This window comes from Zingiber officinale, chromosome 6A (genome assembly GCF_018446385.1).
Source record: "Zingiber officinale cultivar Zhangliang chromosome 6A, Zo_v1.1, whole genome shotgun sequence".
Taxonomy (NCBI): domain Eukaryota; kingdom Viridiplantae; phylum Streptophyta; class Magnoliopsida; order Zingiberales; family Zingiberaceae; genus Zingiber; species Zingiber officinale.
Window position 1 is genome coordinate 80,565,022 of NC_055997.1, and position 22,068 is coordinate 80,587,089.

Here is a 22,068-nt window from a genome sequence, read left to right on the forward strand (position 1 = left end):
TCTCTACAAAGGGTAGTAGTACTAAAATTATCACATGAGGCATCAACAAAGGGGGTGTTAAAGGAACAAGTTTATAGTATCAGTTACCAGGACAGAAATAAGTGTTGGATCTTCAAATTGTTCTCTAATTATAAGGTTCTCAACCCTGAAAGGCGAGAATATTTTTCTTCTGTCAGGACATGATCAGATAACAAGTGTTCAATAGATTTTATCATATTCGGTATCTATGAATCTGAACGTACCTTAGGGTGGTCTTCTTATTTAGAATCCGACTGCAAAATTCACTAAGCACAAAGCAACATACACCATCAGATCAGAGTCATCAGCCATCGTATAGCAATACCTGAAATGATCATACAAAAACAAGTCTTTTGGCAGAAACCTTCTGAGCATGGACCACAGCTGAATTATTATCACTGAAATTTAAGGTACAGTGAGATACTGTAAATGTAAATTGAAATGTGAGGATCATTTCCGACCAAAATATCCTATGAGAATAGAAAATTTTCTGAGATGACACAAAGTTTGAACAGATAACGTTAGGATAAAAAGACATTTTGCCACTCAACAATTTTAATAAACTCCTAGTAAGGGACTCACCAATTACAACAATAAAGAGAATGCGGGAAAAGAAATAGATCAAGAATCAATTGCTGCAATATCCAGATGTGAAGACTCATGAAACGTTTCTCTGGTTCTGCAATATCCACCCTTCCTTGAGAAAAAACAGTTCCTGAAATGCCAACATAGTAGTGATATCCACAGAGATAGAACTATCATACGGGAGACCAAAAAAAAAAGAGACAAAAACAACCTAAGTTAAATGCTTAAGGAATAATTATGGTTCAGCAGAAAAGTAATTGTGGAATACTGAATCAAGTATTATTGATTTTTTTTTCACATTTAAACATGCTATAGTTGAAAGGGAAAAATAGTGTATGATTGTTAGTTCAAAAGGAAAACATTACATCATAGTAATAGGATTGAAGTTTAATCCTGATAACTAAGTACCCAATGTAGGACTAAAGTTTGTAACATATAAACTATAAACTCTAATAACTTTAAAATAATAACTCGAATAAATATCAATTTCTCAAATTGTAGTATCAATTATGTCTAGCTTGTTACATACAATAAAAAAATCTCATAAAAATGAATCTCATAAAAGGGGGAAAACATGCAAACCTGGTTAGAAAGGATGGGGATGAGGCAAACCAGAGTACTGACTCAGAGACTGATGATGCAATGGTTTGTATTAAGTTGGTGATGATTCAAGACATTGAGAATGCCTACAAAGGGCCAAGTTGATGATGATCTTCAAAAAACTTGATCTAGTCTCCCTTTTTGATTCGCTATCAAAATTAACATATTATAGGATCTCAAATTTGATAAGATAACAACAACTAGAGAAAGGTGGCACAATCAAGTAGATTAGGTTTCTAGTGTCTGCTTTTAAAAAGAGGAGTTAATATTGATAGAGATTGGATAAAGTTAAATATACTGGAAGAGGTAAGGATGTCAAAGAGGTGACTAAACTCTAACCTCTATTTGAGAGACGAGATATTGGAAGAGATAAAGAACTATCTATTTTTCAAAGTTGGGACTAATAGAGGGTAGACCTGTGAGCATAGGGTTTCAATCATCTAAAAGGGAAGAAATTATTGAAATTGTCTACGAGTCAGCATGATGACTTGTCTACTCTTCTGCACCTCCAATGAATTGATACAAAGAAATTGTCTATTCTTCTGCACCCTGCACTGTAGAGGGGAAGATTCTAGTCCACTCAACTCGGAAATAAGGTTGAGTCTACTCTAACGCACAATTCAATTCATTAGAACTCTATCCATATGGAGGAAGAAATTTGTTGTCATAAGGGAGAAGAGAGATTGCTATTGTGAATTCTCTTGAATTAGAAGTGACTATTACAAGCTTGGTTTCCTCCTTATATAAACTAGATCAGGATGGAGCTAGACATTTTATCAAGGGGGGTGGTGAGTCAACTAGGTACTCAACCCCTCTTCTAAAAATCATTTAAGGGGGTGGTAGAGTCAACTATGTACTAAACCCCTCTTTAAAAAAAAATTGAAAGGGGGGGGGGGGGGGTTGTCACCACCCCGCCCCCTCCTACGGTCCATCATTGTCTTTTGGGATGTACCAAAGTAGACTTGATTTGGGTCTTTAGATCATATGGATGATTGGCCTTTTGGATCATATGGACGGTCCAAATAGCATTAGAAAGAGGCATTGGTTCACTCAGATTCGTTGAGTCACAAGGTCACACCACTTGGACCAAAGTCATGTTATTGGTGCACACATTGCAGGTTAGCTAATTTGCTCTCCCATGAGGTGATTGAGGTGGTGGGAAACTTCATAAATAGCAATAAAATAAGCCTTAATAGATTCACTATGATGCAACCTTGCATAGGGTACCAACAAAGCCTCATATACGTCACACAAGCCTCATTTGCTAATTTGCCTATGTGTGCCACATGGATGTTACACCAATCCTAGTTGTATAATGTGTGTCTACAGGATGCAACTTGTTGTCATGTGTTTTGCTTACGACTCTCCTATACCACTAACTTCACTTTTTCAAAAGGCATAACTTCATGCATGAAAAAATGTTTAAATGTCTTGATCTTTGATGCGGTGGAAAAGAGGGTCCCAACAGAGATAGGCCAAAGCGAGGAAGACCGGTTGACGTGGAGGTCGAAGTCAACAAGGCGCTGGCCACAGGTTGGCCGAACGGGCCAGTTATGGCTAGTTGAACGAACGACATGTCCGAACGGGCAAGCAAGGTCAAGCGGATAGCATAAAGTTAAGAGACAGACATACGCTACATCCCACGGTTGTCGTCCAAGCGGGGAGGCGTGCCCGTCTGGATTAGAGGCAGCCCTCTGACAACGGAAAATGGAAAATCTAAGGGAGATTACATGGTGCAGTACTACCGAGCGGGGCGTCCCAGCCGAGTGGCCACAGGTTGGCCTACAGCGGGAGCCACCCGTGCATCTCTTCGTAGTCTTTTGGAGATTTGTGCCACTAACGATAGAGCATGTTCTGCAGGCAAATCGTACGGTAGAAGCTCTCAGCCTGTCACATCAGAGATATGCATACTCACTTAAGGAAAGATGTCAGGGACACTTTTTGACTTTTCTTTTTAGAGGACATTTGGGAAAACGTGCACACGCTTGGAGATGTGTGCGTAGACGCTATAGTGACACTATAAAAGGGGTTTCCATCTATAGGAAGAGATATGCGCAACTTTGTTACTCTACACACTTTTGCTACAGCATTCCTACTATTCTCTACATCGCTAGAAACTGACTTGAGAATTGGAGAGCCAACGCTGGGAACCCCTTCCCAACCCGGCACTAACGTTTTTATGTTGCAAGATTGCATGGAGTCTTCGTCCCGTCAAATTTTCAGCCACATCCTCAGCTTTCCATCTTCTCCGCTTTCGGAAGGAACAATCTTCCTCTAAATTCTATATGTAAAATTAAAGTTCCCTCAAAAGCTCCAAGAGCTCTCTTCCTCTTTGTTCTCTGTATTTTGAGAACTACCTTGAAAACCCATTTATTTTGAAAATTTTAAACAAAATGTCCATATGAGAGTTTATCTTATTTTACTTTGGAAGAATAATAAACCGCCAAAAGAGACACTAACTCTAAGAGAATAGAGATACACAATCTCATCTTAAATCTTGAACAAAAGACAAATGAGAAATAAAATAATGGTGATGAATTTGAACCCTTAATGATATTTAAGACAAAGAAGAGATGAAGAAAGATCAAGTGTTAATTTGAGTTTGTCCATTTATCAATTTTTTTTTTATTTTTGTGCTAACCCCATTTCTAATACTTGATATATTACATGGAATTTGTGATCATGATAAATTTTTATTTCAGATCCATGGGGTTAGTAGGTTTGAATTGAGATGAAATATATTCCTTCTAAAAATGACTAGATATAAGAGGGAGACACCCTTCTAAATATATACATAATGGACCATTGCATTTATCCATACAGGATTAGCGGGTGTAATACATTGTAACTTCTACACGGCTCCTCATGTTCATTATGGCTCAAAGACATAGTGTTGGTGCAATTTCCAGTAGGTCAAGGTTGACCTAGTTGACCAAGCGTAAACCTTGGTCATGGTTTCGATGTTTGACAATACAGAAAGACATGTAGACATGGACAATGCAGGTGCAGTTGTCCATACGGAGAGATACTGATCAGGGTCTGATCAGGTTGGATGAAGAAGAGTCAAGTAGGTCAAGGTTGACCGGATACTTGACTGGGAAGTCCTAACTGGGATGTTAGGCAGTTCGGAAAATCCTGGTGAGTGAAGCCAGGTGAAAATCCTAGTGAGTGAAGCTAGGTGAAAGTGAAAGTCCTGGTGAGTGAAGCCAGGCAGTTGGAGAAAGTCCTGGTGAGTGAAGCAGAGGGGAAACCCTGGTGAGTGAAGCCAGGTAAAAGACCTAGTGAGTGAAGCTAGGCAGTTTGGAAGTCCTGGTGAGTGAAGCCAGGCAAGGGAAATCCAAATGGGTCAAGGTTGACCAGACATCTGGTGAAAAGTCCAAGCAGGGAGCTTGGCACGGGAAAAGTCCAAGTATGGAGACTTGGCACGGAGAAGACCAAGATGGAGACTTGGCACGGAAAGTCGGAGAGGGCTCGGTAGCTCGTTCTCCGGACTGTGGTCAGAGAGGGCTCGGTAGCTCGTTCTCTGGACCGGACGAAGTCAGAGAGGGCTCGGTAGCTCGTTCTCCGGACTGTGGTCGGAGAGGGCTCGGTTGCTCGGTCTCCTGATACGCTGGGTTATCTGATCGGTCTGGTGACCGATCAGTAACCAAACAGAAGTATTTTGTTGCTTATCTGATCGGTCAGCAGACCGATCAGTGATCGATCAGTAGCATACGGTGAAGTTCCTGATCGGTCACCAGACCGATCAGGAGACGATCAGAAGGAAATCACCTTCGGGAGGGAAAGGACCTGATCGGTCTCCATGACCGATCAGGGAAGGACCTGATCGGTCTCCATGACCGATCAGGGAAGGGCCTGATCGGTCTTGTGACCGATCAGGACCCTTGTGGACTGATCAGGATGAAGCCTGATCGGTCCACATCCTAGCCGTTGCGTAGCAACGGCTAGTTTCTTCTGTGTCTTCTTCGCAGGTTATAAAAGGAGTTCGAGGGCCTGTACAGAAAAACTTTCTTCTTCTTCTTCCTGCTGAGTTCTGCTGAGCTCTCGCTGCCGAAGCTTCGGGTGAGCTTCCTGCTGGTTTTCTAGCTGAGCTTGGATCCGAGAAGTTGCTGCTTCATCAGGATTCCAGTCGGCAACGAGAAGGTAAACAAAGGGTTTTACATTTCGATTGTTCTTGTTTGCTTTCTCTACTGTTGTACTCCTTATTGCTGTTGCAAAGAGATTGTGGCGAGGTTTCTCCACCCACAAGGAGTATTTATTAGCCGGTTCTCCGGGGACTCATCCACCGACGGATTGATAGGGCTCGTCCACCTTACGGACACGCCGAGGAGTAGGAGTTTATCTCCGAACCTCGTTACATCGACGCGTTGAGGTTTGATCTTCTTGTTTTCGTTTCTTGTTCTTATTTCCGCTGCGCTAACCCTAGTTTGTAGAAAGAAACGCGAAGATTTGGGGTCGGCTATTCACACCCCCCCTCTCTAGCCGCAATCCATCGATCCTAACAAGTGGTATCAGAGCAAGGTCGCTCTTCATTGGATCAACACCCGGGGGAGCACAAGCTAGAGATGGATCAACTCGGAGAAGACATCACCATTCCACCTTTCTATGATCGCGACGACTTCGTGTTTTGGAAGGTAAGAATGAAGTACTTTCTTATGACTAACCTTGAAAATTGGAGTTGTGTTCAATTAGGTTTCAAGCCTCCGATGGACAAGAAAGGAGAAACCCTAGAGAAGAAGGAGTGGACCAAGGAACAAGTCCATCAATCCCTAGTCAACGATGAGGTATTGAAAATTTTTGAATTTTCTCTACCTAATGATGTTTTGTGTAGGATAGGTGGATATAACAATGCCAAGGAGTTGTGGAACAACTTGGCCAAGCTCCATGAGGGGAACTCCACTTCAAGCCATGAAGAGGAGTCAAGTGAGCCAAGTAGCTCACATCATGGAGGAGAGGAATTAGAAGTTGAGGGCTACTCAACATCTATGGAAGAAGAGGAGGAGAGTTCTTCTTCAAGAATGGAGCAAGAGGAAGAAGCTTCTACCTCCGGAAGGGATGAAGAAGAAAGTCTTCATCCATCCTCAACCCTAGGTAACTCATGCATTTCAATTTCAAATAAATTACACATAATGTGCTTTGAGTGTAGGGAGTATGGACATTACAAGAGTAAGTGTCCAAAGAGGGTTAGGAAGACTCCACCGGCGCCAAAGATCAAGGAAGCCAGCAAGGAGCACGTGGTGTGCTTCCAATGCAAGCGAAGGGGACATTATCGGAGCCAATGTCCGAGGGGGAGGCAACCTCACAAGGACAAAAAGACGAGCACATCGATAGGGAGAGCTAAGGCAAACCCTAAGGTAATCTCTAAGGCACATTATTGCAATAATAATAAGACACATGCTAGTAGCCTTATTGCTATTGTTAATAATGGTAAGCATGATAACATTAGAAATCGATACACATGCTTAGGTGCTAAACATGTTAGCCTAGATAAGGACAATTCTAGAAATGTTAACCCTAGAATTAACTCATCTAAGGCTAAGGAAAATCTAGGTAGAAATCCCAAATCATCTAGACATATGCCTAGGAATACCTCAAAGAAAAATGATAAATTAAAGCTTGAGGTATTAGAGAAAAAAAATCAAGTCTTGAGGTCAAGACTTGACTCTCTAGAAAAGGCTCTTGAGGATTTGACTCTAGGGTCTAGGGGTCAAAAATCCAAGTCCAAGGACAAGAAAGGTTTGGGTCACAAACCTAAGTCCCAAGTGGTCAAGCCCACTTATCACAATGTTCCATTCGATTATGGAACAAAATCTAGGGCTAGGAAGACCATCACCAAGGTCACAAGGGGAGTCACCCCTAGAGTTGATCTTGATGAGTCCCAAATGACCAAGGCTTCAAAGTCTAGGAGGGTCATTAGGAGGGTTGCTAGGGAAGTCATCCCTAGTGAATACTTAGTAAACCCAATGAGCTCCAATAGGTATTGGGTTCCTAGGAGCGTGATTTCATCACGCTAGATGAGTTAGGGTGTGCCAACCTTACTTGAATAGGTAGTTAACCTAATCATGACAAAAGGTGGCACTTTAGGAATTTTCAAGGTGCAATCAAGCCTTGAAAATGAAATTGAAAATTATTCCTAAGGTGATTAGGATGTGCCAATCACATTTGAGGAGTTCTCTTAGGTCAATTTAATTGGCACATTGTGATCTAAACATCCTTGGTATGTGATTTTATGTCTATTACACTTAGGAATATAGAACCTATGGCAAAATGATCAAAACTATCAAAAATGGCAACTAAGGCTAGAATTAGGTATTTTCTATACCTTTATGTGCTATTTGCCATATATTGTTTGCCATATGCCATGTCATGACATCATATTTATTTTATGATCATTTAAAATGTCATGATAATGCTTAGGTTAGTTAAATGTCATGCTTTATTTTAAGTTTCATACTTTATGCCATGACATCATGACATTGGCACATGTTTCCATTTATGATACAATTATATGCCATGTCATCATCTTTTGCATTTAAAATCAATTAATTTGATTTAAGGACAAAAACACAATTTGATATGGAGATCAAATTGTTGTTTAGAAAATGCATGAGAAATTAGCCTAAGATGACCTAAACTCATATCTCACATCAAAATTGACTTGGATGTGTTTGATACATCTTAGATGTGTGTGAGATATTAGGATTGTGAGTTAGGATCAAGGTACATAGTTCTTGTACCTAGATGAGCCTAATTCTAATTGGGGATCATAGGGAAAGCTTATGTACAAGTCATGTACATTTAGCCCTAAGATTGTGGTCCCAAATTAAAGGGTTTAAAATCATTTCAAAATTGATTTGAAAAACCTTGATGAAGCTTTTCTAGTGATAGCATTCATCATTGAACAAGTTGATACAAAGATAAGTAACTTTGAGCTATTTCAAAGACTTTTGAACTTTGTATCAAGATTGAAAAATGGAAGTTATTTTCATAGAAAACTATTTTTCCTTGATAGTATATGTTATGAGGAATGTATACTCAAAATTTCACAATTTTTGGAATTTTCTGTAATTTTCTAGAGGTTTCTGAATTTCGTGGAAAGAAATCAGAACTTATCAGACCTTTATCAGGTTTGTGGACCGATCAGAAGGGTTTCTGATCGGTCTAGGGGAGCCTGGATCGGTCACTGTGACCGATCCAGAGGGAGCCTGATCGGTCTGGTGACCGATCAGGGCGTGCCAACCTGCTGAATTTCGACTGTTTGTCTGAAATTGCAGCTATGGAAGTGATGTTTTAGAGTTCTAAAGGTTTGGAACTCTCCAAGACATTGTTGGTGCAATGGTCAAGGGGGAGTTGACCTTTAGGGGGAGTTTTACCTATTAGTCAAGAGGAGTTGACTTTTAGGGGGAGTTTTTTCTCGTTGAAATTTTTGAGGATGAGTGATATGGGATTATCACTAAGTTGATTGCTGAATTGAGTTTCAAGGGGGAAATTGACTAACATTGGAGTTAGTGGGAGAGTTTGTTGATCATGACGAGTGAAGTTGTGAACAACGATAACTTACTCTTCAGGGGGGAGAGTCTGTTGATGTGTGCCAATAGGGGGAGAATGAAGGGTTTAAGTTAGGCCTTCATTATCTAAGAAGGAGGTTGCCTTCTTAGAAGGAGAATGTAAGGTTGTAACTTATGTTTCATTACCTAGTGGCATGAAGAAAGTTGAGGCTATTGGTTTAGCCTAACTTAAAGGTATTGTCAAACATCAAAAAGGGGGAGATTGTTGGTGCAATTTCCAGTAGGTCAAGGTTGACCTAGTTGACCAAGCGTAAACCTTGGTCATGGTTTCGATGTTTGACAATCGAAAGACATGTGAGCGTGGACAATGCGGTGCGGTTGTCCGTGCGGAGAAGATCTTGATCGGTGCGTCAGTTGGATGAAGAAGAGTCAGTAGGTCGAGGTTGGCCGGATACTTGGGGAAGTCTGGCGGGATGTTAGGCGGTTCGGAAAATCCGGTGAGTGAAGCGGTGAAAATCCTAGTGAGTGAAGCTAGGTGAAAGTGAAAGTCACAGTGAGTGAAGCCGGGCAATGAGAAAGTCCCGGTGAGTGAAGCGGGGCAGATGGAAACCCTGAGTGAAGCCGGTAAAGACCTAGTGGTGAAGCTAGGCGGTTTGGAAGTCCGGTGAGTGAAGCGACGAGGAAATCGAATGGGTCGAGGTTGACGACGTCAGTGAAAAGTCAGCGAGGAGCTTGGCGGGAAAAGTCAAGTATGGAGACTTGGCGGAGAAGACCAAGATGGAGACTTGGCACGGAAAGTCGGAGAGGGCTCGGTAGCTCGTTCTCCGGACCGTGGTCGAGAGAGGGCTCGGTAGCTCGTTCTGGGGACGGAGTCATAGAGGGCTCGGTAGCTCGTTCTCCGGACTTTAGTCGGAGAGGCTCGGTAGCTCGTTCTCGGACCCGGACGAAGTCGGAGAGGGCTCGGTAGCTCGTTCTCGGGACCAAGTAGGGTTTAGGGGTGGGAGCTCTAACACGGATCGTCTGATGGCCGATCCGGTGTCTGTTGGGTTATCGATCGGTCACGGTGGCCGATCGGTAACAACAATATTTTGTTGCTTATCGATCGGTCGTGACCGATCGGTGATCGATCGATGGCATACGGTGAAGTTCACGATCGGTCACCGGACCGATCGAGGGAGGCGATCGAAGGAAATCACCTTCGGGAGGGAAAGGACCTGATCGGTCTCCGGACCGATCAGGAAGACCCGATCGGTCTCCGTGACCGATCGGGGAAGGCTGATCGGTCTTGTGACCGTCGGACCCTTGTGGACCGATCGGGATGAAGCTGATCGGTCCATCTAACCGTTAACGGCTAGTTCTCTGTCTTCTTCGCGGGTTATAAAAGGGTTCGAGGGCTACTGTACTTTCTTCTTCTTCCTGCTGAGTTCTGCTGAGCTCTCACTGCCGAAGCTTCGGGTGAGCTTCCTGCTGGTTTTCTAGCTGAGCTTGGATCCGAGAAGTTGCTGCTTCATCAGGATTCCAGTCGGCAACGAGAAGGCAAGCAAAGGGTTTTACATTTCGATTGTTCTTGTTTGCTTTCTCTACTGTTGTACTCCTTATTGCTGTTGCAAAGAGATTGTGGCGAGGTTTCTCCACCCACAAGGAGTATTTATTAGCCGGTTCTCCGGGGACTCATCCACCGACGGATTGATAGGGCTCGTCCACCTTACGGACACGCCGAGGAGTAGGAGTTTATCTCCGAACCTCGTTACATCGACGCGTTGAGGTTTGATCTTCTTGTTTTCGTTTCTTGTTCTTATTTCCGCTGCGCTAACCCTAGTTTGTAGAAAGAAACGCGAAGATTTGGGGTCGGCTATTCACACCCCCCCTCTCTAGCCGCAATCCATCGATCCTAACACATAGGCATCTTGCTCTGGTACCATGTTAAATTAGAGATGATGCTATCCCATCCCATAAAGACTAGTCACTTGAGAGTAGGAGAAGGTAGATTTTTTACACTCGATCCCTCAATCCTAAAAGTATGTTATACTCTTATTAAATAGTAATATTAAGAAAACACAATTAAAACCTTGATAGAATAATCAATTCCAACTAAAGTTCTTTCTTTAATACAATAGTACGCCTTGCTTGATCCTTAGCAACGGTCCATGCACGTGCATAGCTTCTTGGTCACTCGCTTTGTTGTACATTGCATTTGATAAGGAACATCTACATTATATTTTTCCTTATCATTTACAAAATGGCGATTGATGGGGCAGTAAGGAGGAGCCCACCTGGCACGGGTCAACGGCCACGGTGGAGGTCAAAGTCAAAACGATCAATGTCGGGGCTCAGATGCTCAACCGCACCGCCCGAGCGAGAGGGGTCTACATAGGCCGATCGGAGGAACAACTGTCCAGTCGGTCGTCTGGATGAAACAACGTCCGGTCATCCCGATCGGCAGGAGAGCAGGTCGAGCGGGTCACCCGTCTGGCTCGGGGTATGCCATTGATAGTGTAATAAACCAATATGATAAAAGGGGAAAAGACGAATACTTAATAAGGGGAAGAGAAAATAAAAAGAACACTCCATCTATCCTTGAATGCGGAGAAGCCAAGACAAAGATGTCTTTTGTCTGCAATTAATATCATTAAACAGGGGTATATGAAGGGTCACTAAAATAGGTATAAAAGAGCATGATAAGTATGGAGAAAGGCAAGATTCATCTCTGTCCCTATTATTTTCGATTCCTCTCTTTCTGTTTCTAACTTGAGCGTTGGAGGGTCAACGTCAGGGACACCATCCCTGGTCTGGTTTGTTTTGCAGATAGGAGCGAGGTTTTCATCTAGTCAGCGGAACTATCACATCCCCGGCTTTCCAACTTCATGCCTTCGAACAGAATCATTTTGGCGTCGTTTGTGGGAACGTAGTCTACATATGAACGAGAAGATGGAAAACGCTGGACGACTCACAACAGTGACACTGACGCAAGAGAATCTCGACGTACTAATACAGGCTTGAGTAACGAAGCTATTAGAGCAACAGCAACAACAGGCGCTGGCCGATTGCCAAACATAGGAGCCTGCAGCCTCCGCAGCAGGTTGCCAGGCTGAGTAAGGGGATCGAACGGAACAACTTTCCATTCGGAAGCAGAACAAGATACCAATCGGCACCTATGGGGAAGCCCCTCATGCGCCGATCCCCTTATACCGAGCGTCGTTTTGGACCCCGGTAAAAGAGAGGGTCCGAGCGGACAGAGAGCGGGAGATCCTTAGAGGCTTACGAGCTCGGCTTGACCACGCTGAGGGTCGATGGGTCGACGAGCTCCCGAGTGTCTTGTGGGCACTTCGCACGACTCCAAAGGAGGCGACCGACGTAACATCATTTCAGCTGGTATATGGAGAAGCAGTGCTTCCCGTGGAGGTTGCAGTAGAATCTGACCGGGTGTAATTCTATGATGAGAGAAACACCGAGCGGTAATAGAGCTCGACTTGGTGGATGAAGTGCGGGATAAAACTGTCGTTCGACTAATGGCATATCGACAGCGGATGAAGCAAAACTACAACCGGAGGATGATCCCGAGATCCTTCCAAGTCGGCGATCTGGTCTGGAAGAGAATCAAGTCGGTCAGGGACGTCACCAAGCTCGAGGCGCCATGGGTGGGACCTTACAAGGTCGTACAGAAATTCCGTTCGGTTGCATACTATTTGGAAGATGAAGACAGAAAACTGCTGGAACGACCATGGAATGCGAATCATCTCCAACCCTACGGAGTAGCCGGGTGAGAGGTGCGTGAGTAAATATAGATATACTTATGTATATGCCTTCTGGATACAGGACAGACATAAATAAACGACGAAAATTTTTCAAACTCTTGAGCTGATCGGCCAAGTTAAAAGTCAAGCGGCGACCTTAAACCCTTGTCGCCAACCGCGGTTGAACAACGACTTTAAACCCTTGTCTCCATTAGCGGTCGAGCGACGACTTTAAACCCTTGTCGCCATTAGCGGTGGAGCGGCGACCTTAAACCCTTGTCACGGTCGAGCGGCGACCTTAAAACCTCGGCTACACCATTCAACAGTCCGACGGCGACCTTAAACCCCGCGTCTACATCAAAAGCCAAGCAGCAGTTGTAAACCCGAGACAGATGAAAAATGGCTCGTCTAGGTAATTAATATGACGTCGATCGGTGGGCCACAGAGCCACACTAATGAGCAGTAGCACAATGAAACATCTAAAAAATATGAAAAGGAAAAGCCGAATGGCGCAGAACAAAGGATTGACATTAAATAAAAAGGTCTGCCGAACGGGCAACCATCCATTAATACTTCGATAAAACCTATAAGCACATCAAGGGCAATACAAAATAACTCAGCAAGCTCACTCCAAAAAATCCAAAACATCATCGGGCAGCGACTCAATCAGCTTGTCCCGACTGATGACCTTACTTGTCAGAGCAGAGTGGAGGCAGTTGATCGAGCGTCCCGTCAATAGCAAGGTTGAATAGACGGAGTGCCCGATCGGCGACCTTGTAGTTAAAAGCGTCCGAGCGGATGTAGGCCTACTAAATGAGATCGAACCAGCTCGACTTGGCTCCCTGATAAGTCTCTAAGGCCGTTCGGGAGGCCTTCAGCTCTTCCTTTAACTTGGCCAGCTCTTCATCTTTGGCGTCGAGTTGGGTCTTCGTAGTGGAGCGTTCGGTTGACCTGCTCTCCCTCTCGACGTTTAGCGAGGCCTCCACATCCTTCAGGTTTTGAGCCAGCACCTGGAACTCCTTATTTTTTATCTCCAAGTCCTTGATGGCCCAGAGCTTCCTGGTGTTGGTCAAGTTAAGCTTGGACTCGAAGGAGCTAGCCTGTTTATCAAGCCGAGCCAATTGAGCAGCCTGCTAAGCGCCTTTATTCTCCTCCACCTTCAGCTGCTCGGAGCTCTTACTCAGATTGACTCTTAATTGAGCCATCTCGGTGCTCATTTGTTCCAGCTGCGCCTGAGAAGCTGCTGCCTAGCCGCTCAAGGCGTACAGCTGCATGACTTCCTACTCCAAAAATACGAGCCTTTGACACATGGTCAGCCTCTCTACCCAATACTGCAAGGAACCCAAGAAAGTATTAGAACCAAGCGGAAAAAAATTAAAACATACAAGTAAAATGCTCACCCCAGTAGACATTTGGGTATGATTGTCAGTAAGTGCCCCCGGAGGCATGACCACCGCGCGAGCCCTAACGTCAGCCCATATCTGAGCGAGCGACCCCTGGATAATTATCTGGTGCTCAGAGGCTCAGGACTCGGCGCTATCCGAGGCACGCCACTCATCCGTAGGCAGATAAATGGCTGCCGTTATGTGGCGTCCGCCGCTCGGAGCGGACGGGGGTGGCGTTGCCCTCCCAACCGAATGAAGCGATGACGCTAGGTTGAACGTGGGACACTTGTGCCGCCGACAAAGGGGATGGCAGGAAGGCGACCGACGGTGTAGCTATTAATCCCTCAGGCAAACCGGACAGTGACGGAGTCCGATCGGAAGATATAGTGCCTGGGAGCACAGCGACTCCTTGATCGGGAGCAGGCACGAAGGTTTCACCCAGCTCGGAAGGGGGTCGGGAAACGATCGGTGCTCGAGTCTGCAAGGCGGAAGTTGTAGATCGAGAGGAACCCCCTTCCGCTCGGCGCCTTTTGCAGCGTCGCAGGGGCTCGTCGGAAGTCGCCGACTCCGAAGCGACCACTATCGAAACCATGGACAACCGTTCAGGCAAAAGATTTGCTGTTGCAGCCGCCACATCGCTCGCGGCTATCCGACTTCCTCCAGCACAGCTCCCCACCACTTGAGTTCCCTCTGCCTCGCCGAGCGGATCTTCGTTGGAACCTACCGGCTGCAGACTGCGGCTCTCCAACTCGGCCACGGCTGCAGCATTGATGTCTGCGTCCGCAGACTTACACTTGTCAGCCAGACGAGGTCGCAACATGATTCGAGCTGCACAAAAGGAAGAAAAATCAGTTAGATTCAAAAGTTGGGGAAAAGAAAGAGCATACCTAGACTGGACGGAAGCCTTGTGCGGATCAAGCTTAGACCGAACACGTAGAGGATACCATCCAACAGTAACTTGTGGATATGATATTTCTGATCAGCCAAGTTGGAAGCTGTATGGAGGTAGTCCGAGCGACTCTTCTATTTCTTGAGCTAGGGAGGGTTCGACACCTCTAATTGTCACCTGGTCGGAAAGTCCGGCCGCTCAAAAAAGCGAACAAAGAAGTAGCAGTCCTTCCAATGCTTGTTGGAGGACGACATCTTGTCAAAGAAGACTAGGCCCACTCGGGCTTGGAAGAGAAAAGTCCCGACTTGGACAATTTGGGATAATAGAAATAGTGGAAGAGCCGAAAAGTAAGAGGAATGTCGTGCAGGCGGAACAAAACGACGACCCCGCACAACAGCCGAAAGGAGTTCGACACTAGTTGATGGAGAGAAATACTAAAATATTTACAAACGGCAGAAAAAAAAGGGTGGATCGGGAACCGCAGACAGGCGGTAAATTGGTCCCTAAAGAAGCATACAAAACCCAGAGGCGGCTCGTTCGGTCGGTTGAAAGCCGAAAGAAGACCGATTTGATAATCAGAGGAAATTTCAAAAACAGCTCTCAAACTCTGAGCATCGCCTCCGTCGAACCTGGACTCGATGGACGTGTACCAGAGTCCAAGAACGAAGACAGGAGGTTGAGAGGAGCTTGTCTTCGGAAATAAACGTCGATAAGAAACAACGAAGAAGTTCCATTGAAAGAAAGGACGCTAAGAACAACGAACAGATCCGGTTGAAGGGTACAGAAAGCTTACTAGAGAGATCGCTACGATCGCCGGAAAGGAAGAAGAGCGTAGTGTCGTTAGAAAGTTCGAAGACGAAGGCGCAGAGTGAGGAAGACGACGACGTACGCGAGGTTTATAAACCTCGCGGCCGATTGATCTCAGCCGTCCGATCCAAAGCTACGGAAACCTAGAAGCAGATCCCATCGTTGATTTTGAAAAGGCGCACGCCTCGTTGCAAGAGAATATCCGCCTGTCACATCGAGCGTGCGGCGACAGTGAGGAGCACGTGTCTTTCGGTCACCGGATAAAATTTAATGAGCTTAATTAAAAAGGTATGGCCGCGTGCTCGACCATAACTATCAGGGATTTACACGGTCTTCAAGAAATTTGGATGACATCAGCCAAGATCGAGCTCGCCTGAGGACGCATAAGGAAAAGGAAAACATGTGCCAAGTGTTGCTGCTCATCGTCCCGATCGGCGCAAAGAACGGGTCACTGGGCTGAACCCAGCAACGATAAAATGAAGCTAAGCGGCATTGGCTTGTAGGTCGATCAACGATTAAAGACAAAGCACAATCCGATTGGCCACTGAAACATATGGGTCGAACGGACCTTAAAGTCGAAGACACATTTGCTTGTCCAGTCAGTCGGACTTGCAGCCTCCTTCGACTAGACTTGAAGGGGAGGCTTATGATGCGGCGGTAAGGAGGAGCCCACCTAGCACAGGTCAACGGCCACAGTGGAGGTCAAAGTCAAAACGGACAACGGTAGGGCTCAGATGTTCAACCGCGCCGCTCGAGCGAGAGGGGACTACATAGGCCGATCGGAGGAACTATTGTCTGGTCGGCCGTCTGGATGAAATAGCGTCTGGTCAACCCGATCGACAGGAGAGCGGGTCACCCGTCAAGCTCAGGGTATGCCATTGACAGTGTAATAAATTGATATGATAAAAGAGGAAAAGACGGATACTTAATAAGGGAAAGAGAAAATAAAAGAGAACACTCCATTTATCCTTGAATGTAGAGAAGTCAAGACAAAGATGTCTTCTGTCTGCAATTAATATCATTAAACAAGGACATATGAAGAGTCACTAAAACAGGTATAAAAGAGTATGATAGGTATGAAGAAAGGCAAGATTCATCTCCGTCCCTATTATTTTCGATTCCTCTCCTTCTGTTTCTAACTTGAGTATTGGAGGGTCAACGCCAGGAACCCCTTTCCTAGTTTGATTTGTTTTGTAGATAGGAGCGAGGTCTTCATCCTATTAGCGGAACTGCCACATCCTCGGCTTTCCAACGTCACACCTTCCGACAGGATCAACGATAAAGGAGAAGAAAATTGAGAACAAGTCTGGATGAAAAAAATTGAGTTACTTAACAGCTGGACAATGGACAACCAACGTTGAAACTGTCCAAACTAATCAATATAGTTGGGAGTAACATGGTTACAACGATGAGGATGATAATGTCAATGATAAAAGGTACATAAAGATTAACAAAAAACTTCTGTGTGCACATATGAACATTTTGTTCATATCTTTTTTTGGTACTTGCCGAAAGCAATCCAACTTAGATCAGGTACAAAATTCTCAGCTTTTGCATTGTCGTTAAACACTATCCTTAAGAAACTTAATTTGCCTTCATTAATGGTAAAGGGTCAATGGAACAAAGTTTCAAGTGGCAACTCTCATAATTCCTTAAGCATTATGATCTGATAATTAAGAGACAATACAGAAGATCATTTCAATATTGACCTATACAGTTAAATAGCAATTCGAAACAATGATAAAATTCAATTCAGAGTTTAAACTTCATAGTTAGGCACTACTATAAATACCATTAATGATTAAATGTTGTTCTTTCCCAAACGGAATAATAGAAATCTGAAAACAGAATAAAAGAAACATGTTATCTCAATTATAAAGAGCCTATATATGACTTCCAAGTGTTGCACATCAACTTGTCTTGAATTGTGTTCTTTTTCTTACACGTAAAGAAATCTCTTTATTCCAGCTATCAAGTAAAACTACTAGCATATTATCTACCTAAAGAGAAATATCAGATAGATCACTATAGCCAAACACAGCTTTGGATAGATAATTAAGAAAAGAAGAAAGTGGAATGTATGGACAAAATGGTCAAGTGAACCTCACTTACCTATTGTAATGGTGTAAAAAGGGGAAAGAGAGCTTCTTTAATTTTCTCATCTTTCCACTCCAATCCATCCCACCATTCTTGTTTGCAACAGATCTGTGTCAGTCCTTCTCCAGTAATACTAAGTTCCTTGAGCTTGGGGCACTCCTTCACCTCAAGAACTCTCAAGCAGGGGAATGCCAGCACTCTTTCACCTCCTAAGCTCTTCAACTCTGGTAGGGAAGCAAGATGCAACTCTTTGAGATGGGGAAAGGCAGTGATGACTTCAGATTCTTGCCCTTCGCTCAGTTCATCTTCAAACTTGACCAATTGCTCTAAACCAATGCAGTACCAAACATACAAGAACCGAAGGTTTTGAAAATTCCGATCCCTAAAGACGAACTTTGCTTTGAGCAAATGCTGGAGGATAAGAACATGCAAGTTCGGAAGCAATGACCATTCACCAATAGTACTGCCACCACCAACTATTATTTCTTCCAATATGCTAGATTGAGATATACGAAGGCCCCGTAAGCCTTTCATATATCTCCCAAGAGAAGTAGAAGGTAAATGAATAGTAGTTAGTCCAAGACAGCCTCTTATATGCAGATAACGAGTGGACATGGAAAGACGGCGAGCCCGTGACAACCTTTGCAGAGTGCTTGCATTCTGCAGGGTAATATCAAGATATCTTAGCCGCTTCAATCCTTCCAATTCCTCAAAGTTAATCCCTGGTCCAGAGGAACTCACTCTCCAGTTACCATAGCTGTCATTCATAGACAAAACTCGCAACTCAGTGAAGCGAGCAATCACTCCATGTGGGATTTCCTTAAGGAGAGGAGTGCTTGAAAGCAGCAATGATTTGAGCTTAACCAAATTGCCCAATTCTTTTGGTAGCGATGCAATGTTTGTTTCATAAAGATCAAGGTGTTGGAGCGTAAGCACCTTACCAATTTCAGGTGGCAATTCCTTGATTGAAGTGCGCGACAGATCCAGGACTTTGAGGCGTGGCATGGAAAGGAAGAAGCTGTTGGGAATCTTGCTTAGCTCATAGTTGCGACTTAGAAGAAGCGTCAAGAGCTCTGGGCAGTAAGGATCCTCGGGCAATGAGCATATCTCATTGGACACCAATGAGACCCTTTCTGCATGTTCCCATTTCTCATAATCAGGTACTTCAGCTAGTCCAGTACCGACTTGCACCAGCCATTTTCCATCCTTCTTCCCATGTTCACAGACGATCCATGACACCATGGCGTGGACAAAAGGATGCATTTGCACATAGTCATCGCCGCTGCTTTCAAGTAGGGACGCCGCTTTCAAGACTCCAAGGAGGTGATACCCCTTGCTGTAAGCATCCTCCGGGTCATCGAACTCGTTGATTGCTCCTTCCCCTATGCACAAATTGATGACGGTAGCATTGTGCATTGGCATCTTGTTCATGAGTAAAGATGCGTAAAGAAGGAAAGTTTTCAATCTGTCATCGTTTAACTTGTCATAGCTCAGCTTCAGAGGCTGTAGAACGCTCTCCTCCATGCCCAGAAGATGCCATGGCGTGTTGGCGAGCGTCGTGACGGCATGATGCCACTCCTTGGCGGTCCGCTTACTCGCCATAGCCCGTCCGAGCGTGATCAGAGCCAAAGGAAGTCCACCGCATCGCTGGGCAAGGTCCTCGGCATGGCGGCGGATGTCGGGGTCGCCACGGAGGAGCGTACCCAATCCTCTCCCAGCCTTTTTCTCAAACAACTCCCAGGCGTCCTCCCATTCCAAGCACTCCATCCTCATCTTCCTCGCGTCCATGCGGTCGCAAACGTCCTCGATCCGCGTGGTGAGGATGATTTTGGAAGCGCCGGTGGGGGTGGGGATGCCCACTATAGAGAGGTCCAGCGGCTCCCACAGGTCGTCCAGCAGCAGCACGAAACGCATCCTGCTGAGCACCTTGAAGAGGACCATGCTCCGCTCGTCGTCGCTCTTTCTCTCGTCCCACGAGAGTCCGATTCGGTCGCCGATCTCGCGTTGGATCTTCTCCACGTCAAAATTACGGGTGACCTTGACTGAAATCACCACGTCGAGGTGTGCCACCTGGACGAGCACCTCATTGTTGAACCGGTTGAGGAGCGCCGTCTTTCCTACGCCGCCCATGCCATGGATCCCAATGACGCCCACATCGTCATCACATGCCTTCCGAAGCTGCTCGATCATTGAGTCCATGCCTACGGTGAGCGCGCTGGGGCGCTCCTCGAAGCGGATCGGCATCAGCCGATCGGCGACCTTGTTGAAGTGGGACTTCGTTTTGAGCACGGTGGCCTCGCCGCAGGCGTCTTCGGCGCGCTTGCTGAGGTGGTAGCTGACGACGAGCTTGGACCGGGAGTCATCGGCGGCCGGGTTGGCGTAGTGGGTCTCGAAGTCGTCCGTGATGCGCGCCGCCTCCTCCTCCAGGCGCTCGACGTTTTGGAGCCAGAGCATGACCTCGTTGGTGGCTTCCATGCCCTGGCGGGCCTCGCGATCGACCTCTCGCTTGACGTCGTCGCGCTTGCTCCGCAGCTCGCCCATCTCCTTTTGGAGCGACTCGATGTACTGCTCGCAGGACATGGCGTAGCCGAAGGTGCGGGTGAAGAAGGCCACCACGGGGCGGAAGATGGAATCCAAGATCGATATAATGGACTCCATGATTCACTCTGCAACAATCGGAAGGCAATTAAGCAGAAGAAGAAGAAGAAGAAGAAGAAGAAAAATGAGGATTGGGGAGGAAGTTGCTATTGAGGTTCATCTTAAGGCTGCTGCTTCGATCTGTACTCAAGACTATAGTCAAACACAAATTGTTAAATACATTACCGATTTTATATACAGATTAATTAATAACTTATAAGAATGCAATTATATTTTTTAAAAATAATAAATTTTATTGCTAGAATTCCAAACTAGTTTTTTTTTACTTTTATTTTATTTATTTAAATAGTAAAAAATTATTTATTAATTCGTCAAAATTTAGATTTAACTTTTTAAGAAACTGAGAAGGCGTGCCCACTCAAGGACACGTTTTTTTTTTTTTTACTTTTAGTTATTTTCATATACTCAACAAAATTTCTCATTAATTATAATTAAAAATATTTTTAATATTATAAAATTACTTTAAAACTATTTTAATTTGATTAAAATCAACTAAACAATATTAGAATTTTTTTTTTTGGAAAATTACTTGGCTCGATGCTGGAACGACTTTGACTAAGTTGTCACAAGTCAATGAGGGTAGTTTTAAAATATAAAATGTATATTTATTTAAAATATATAATTTTAAAACAAATAAAAATAAGAAATAAGGAGCTCTTTTTTAATTTTAACCCAAATTTTAATTTTTTAAAATTCAAAATAATTTTATTTTTTTCCTCCGGTAAATTTAGTAATAATTTTAACAATTATGTTATGCTTAAGATAAATTTTAATTATCTGCCCGCTTCTCGCTTTGCAAACTGTTCCATTCAATCATGCCTTCAAATATTCATTTGCCATAAAAATATTAACCGCATATTGGCGACCAAAATCCAAATTTATAATACGATTCCAACAGCCAGACTGACACATCTCAAAAAATAATAAATTATTTCTACCTAACCAAGCATTATCCATCATTAATTTGTCTAAAATATTGATAGCGTGTCAGATATGCCCACGTCAGTAGGAATGACGATTGGATTTCAGTTGTATATATCATAATGGGATAATTTACCTGCAATCCCTATTCCTATTGATAAATAAATTTTTACATATAATTTTTATCAATCAAAATTTTTATTTTCACTTTCTAATCAAATATATTTATCTAATTACTCATAATATTTTTAAATATTAAAAATCCAAAAATCAATATAATACCTCTTAAATTCAGTATCTTAAATTAGAATCTAGTATATTTTCTATCAAATTGAGTACGATTTTCTTTCACCTCGATTGGATGGAAAATATACTAGATTTTTTTAAATAATACTCAATTGGATGAAAAATATATTAGATTTTCATCCCTAGTCAAATATATTTACCTAATTACCTATGATACTTTTAGGTATAAAAAATCCAAAAATCAGTATAATTTCTCTTAAATTCAGTACATTAAATTAGAATCTAGTACATTTTCTATCAAATTGAGTACGATTCTTTTTTCACCTCAAGATTTTTTTAAAATGATACTCAATTAAATGAAAAATATATTATATTTTCTTTAAATAGTAAATAATGCTGAATTTATAAGGAATTATATTAAGCAGGAAAAAAAATATGCTCAATTTAATAGAAAATATATTCAATTATAGTTTAATGTGCTAAATTTAATAGGAATTATACTCATTTTCAGAATATTTGTAACGGAAAAAATATGAGGGTTAATTTTGATAGAAAATATACTCAATTCTAGCATAAAATACTGGATTCTAGTGTAAAGTGCTGAATTTAATCGGAAATAT

At 43.6% G+C, this 22,068-nt stretch overlaps 1 protein-coding gene across 1 annotated transcript; it reads right to left on the bottom strand.

Moving 5' to 3' along the window:
- Window positions 1-450: 450 nt before the first annotated feature.
- On the bottom strand, window positions 451-20,411 carry LOC121996708 (disease resistance protein RPS2-like). Its single transcript, XM_042550773.1, has 2 exons — window positions 17,639-20,411; window positions 451-733 (listed from the first exon to the last, which is right to left on the bottom strand). The coding sequence occupies exon 1, from the start codon at window positions 20,279-20,281 to the stop codon at window positions 17,639-17,641; it is 2,643 nt and encodes an 880-aa protein (XP_042406707.1). The 5' UTR covers window positions 20,282-20,411; the 3' UTR covers window positions 451-733.
- Window positions 20,412-22,068: the final 1,657 nt, after the last annotated feature.

What these genes read in the sequence shown, in the direction of transcription:
- LOC121996708 (XM_042550773.1), bottom strand. Translation starts at nt 20,281, where the DNA reads ATGGAGTCCATTATATCGATCTTGGATTCCATCTTCCGCCCCGTGGTG.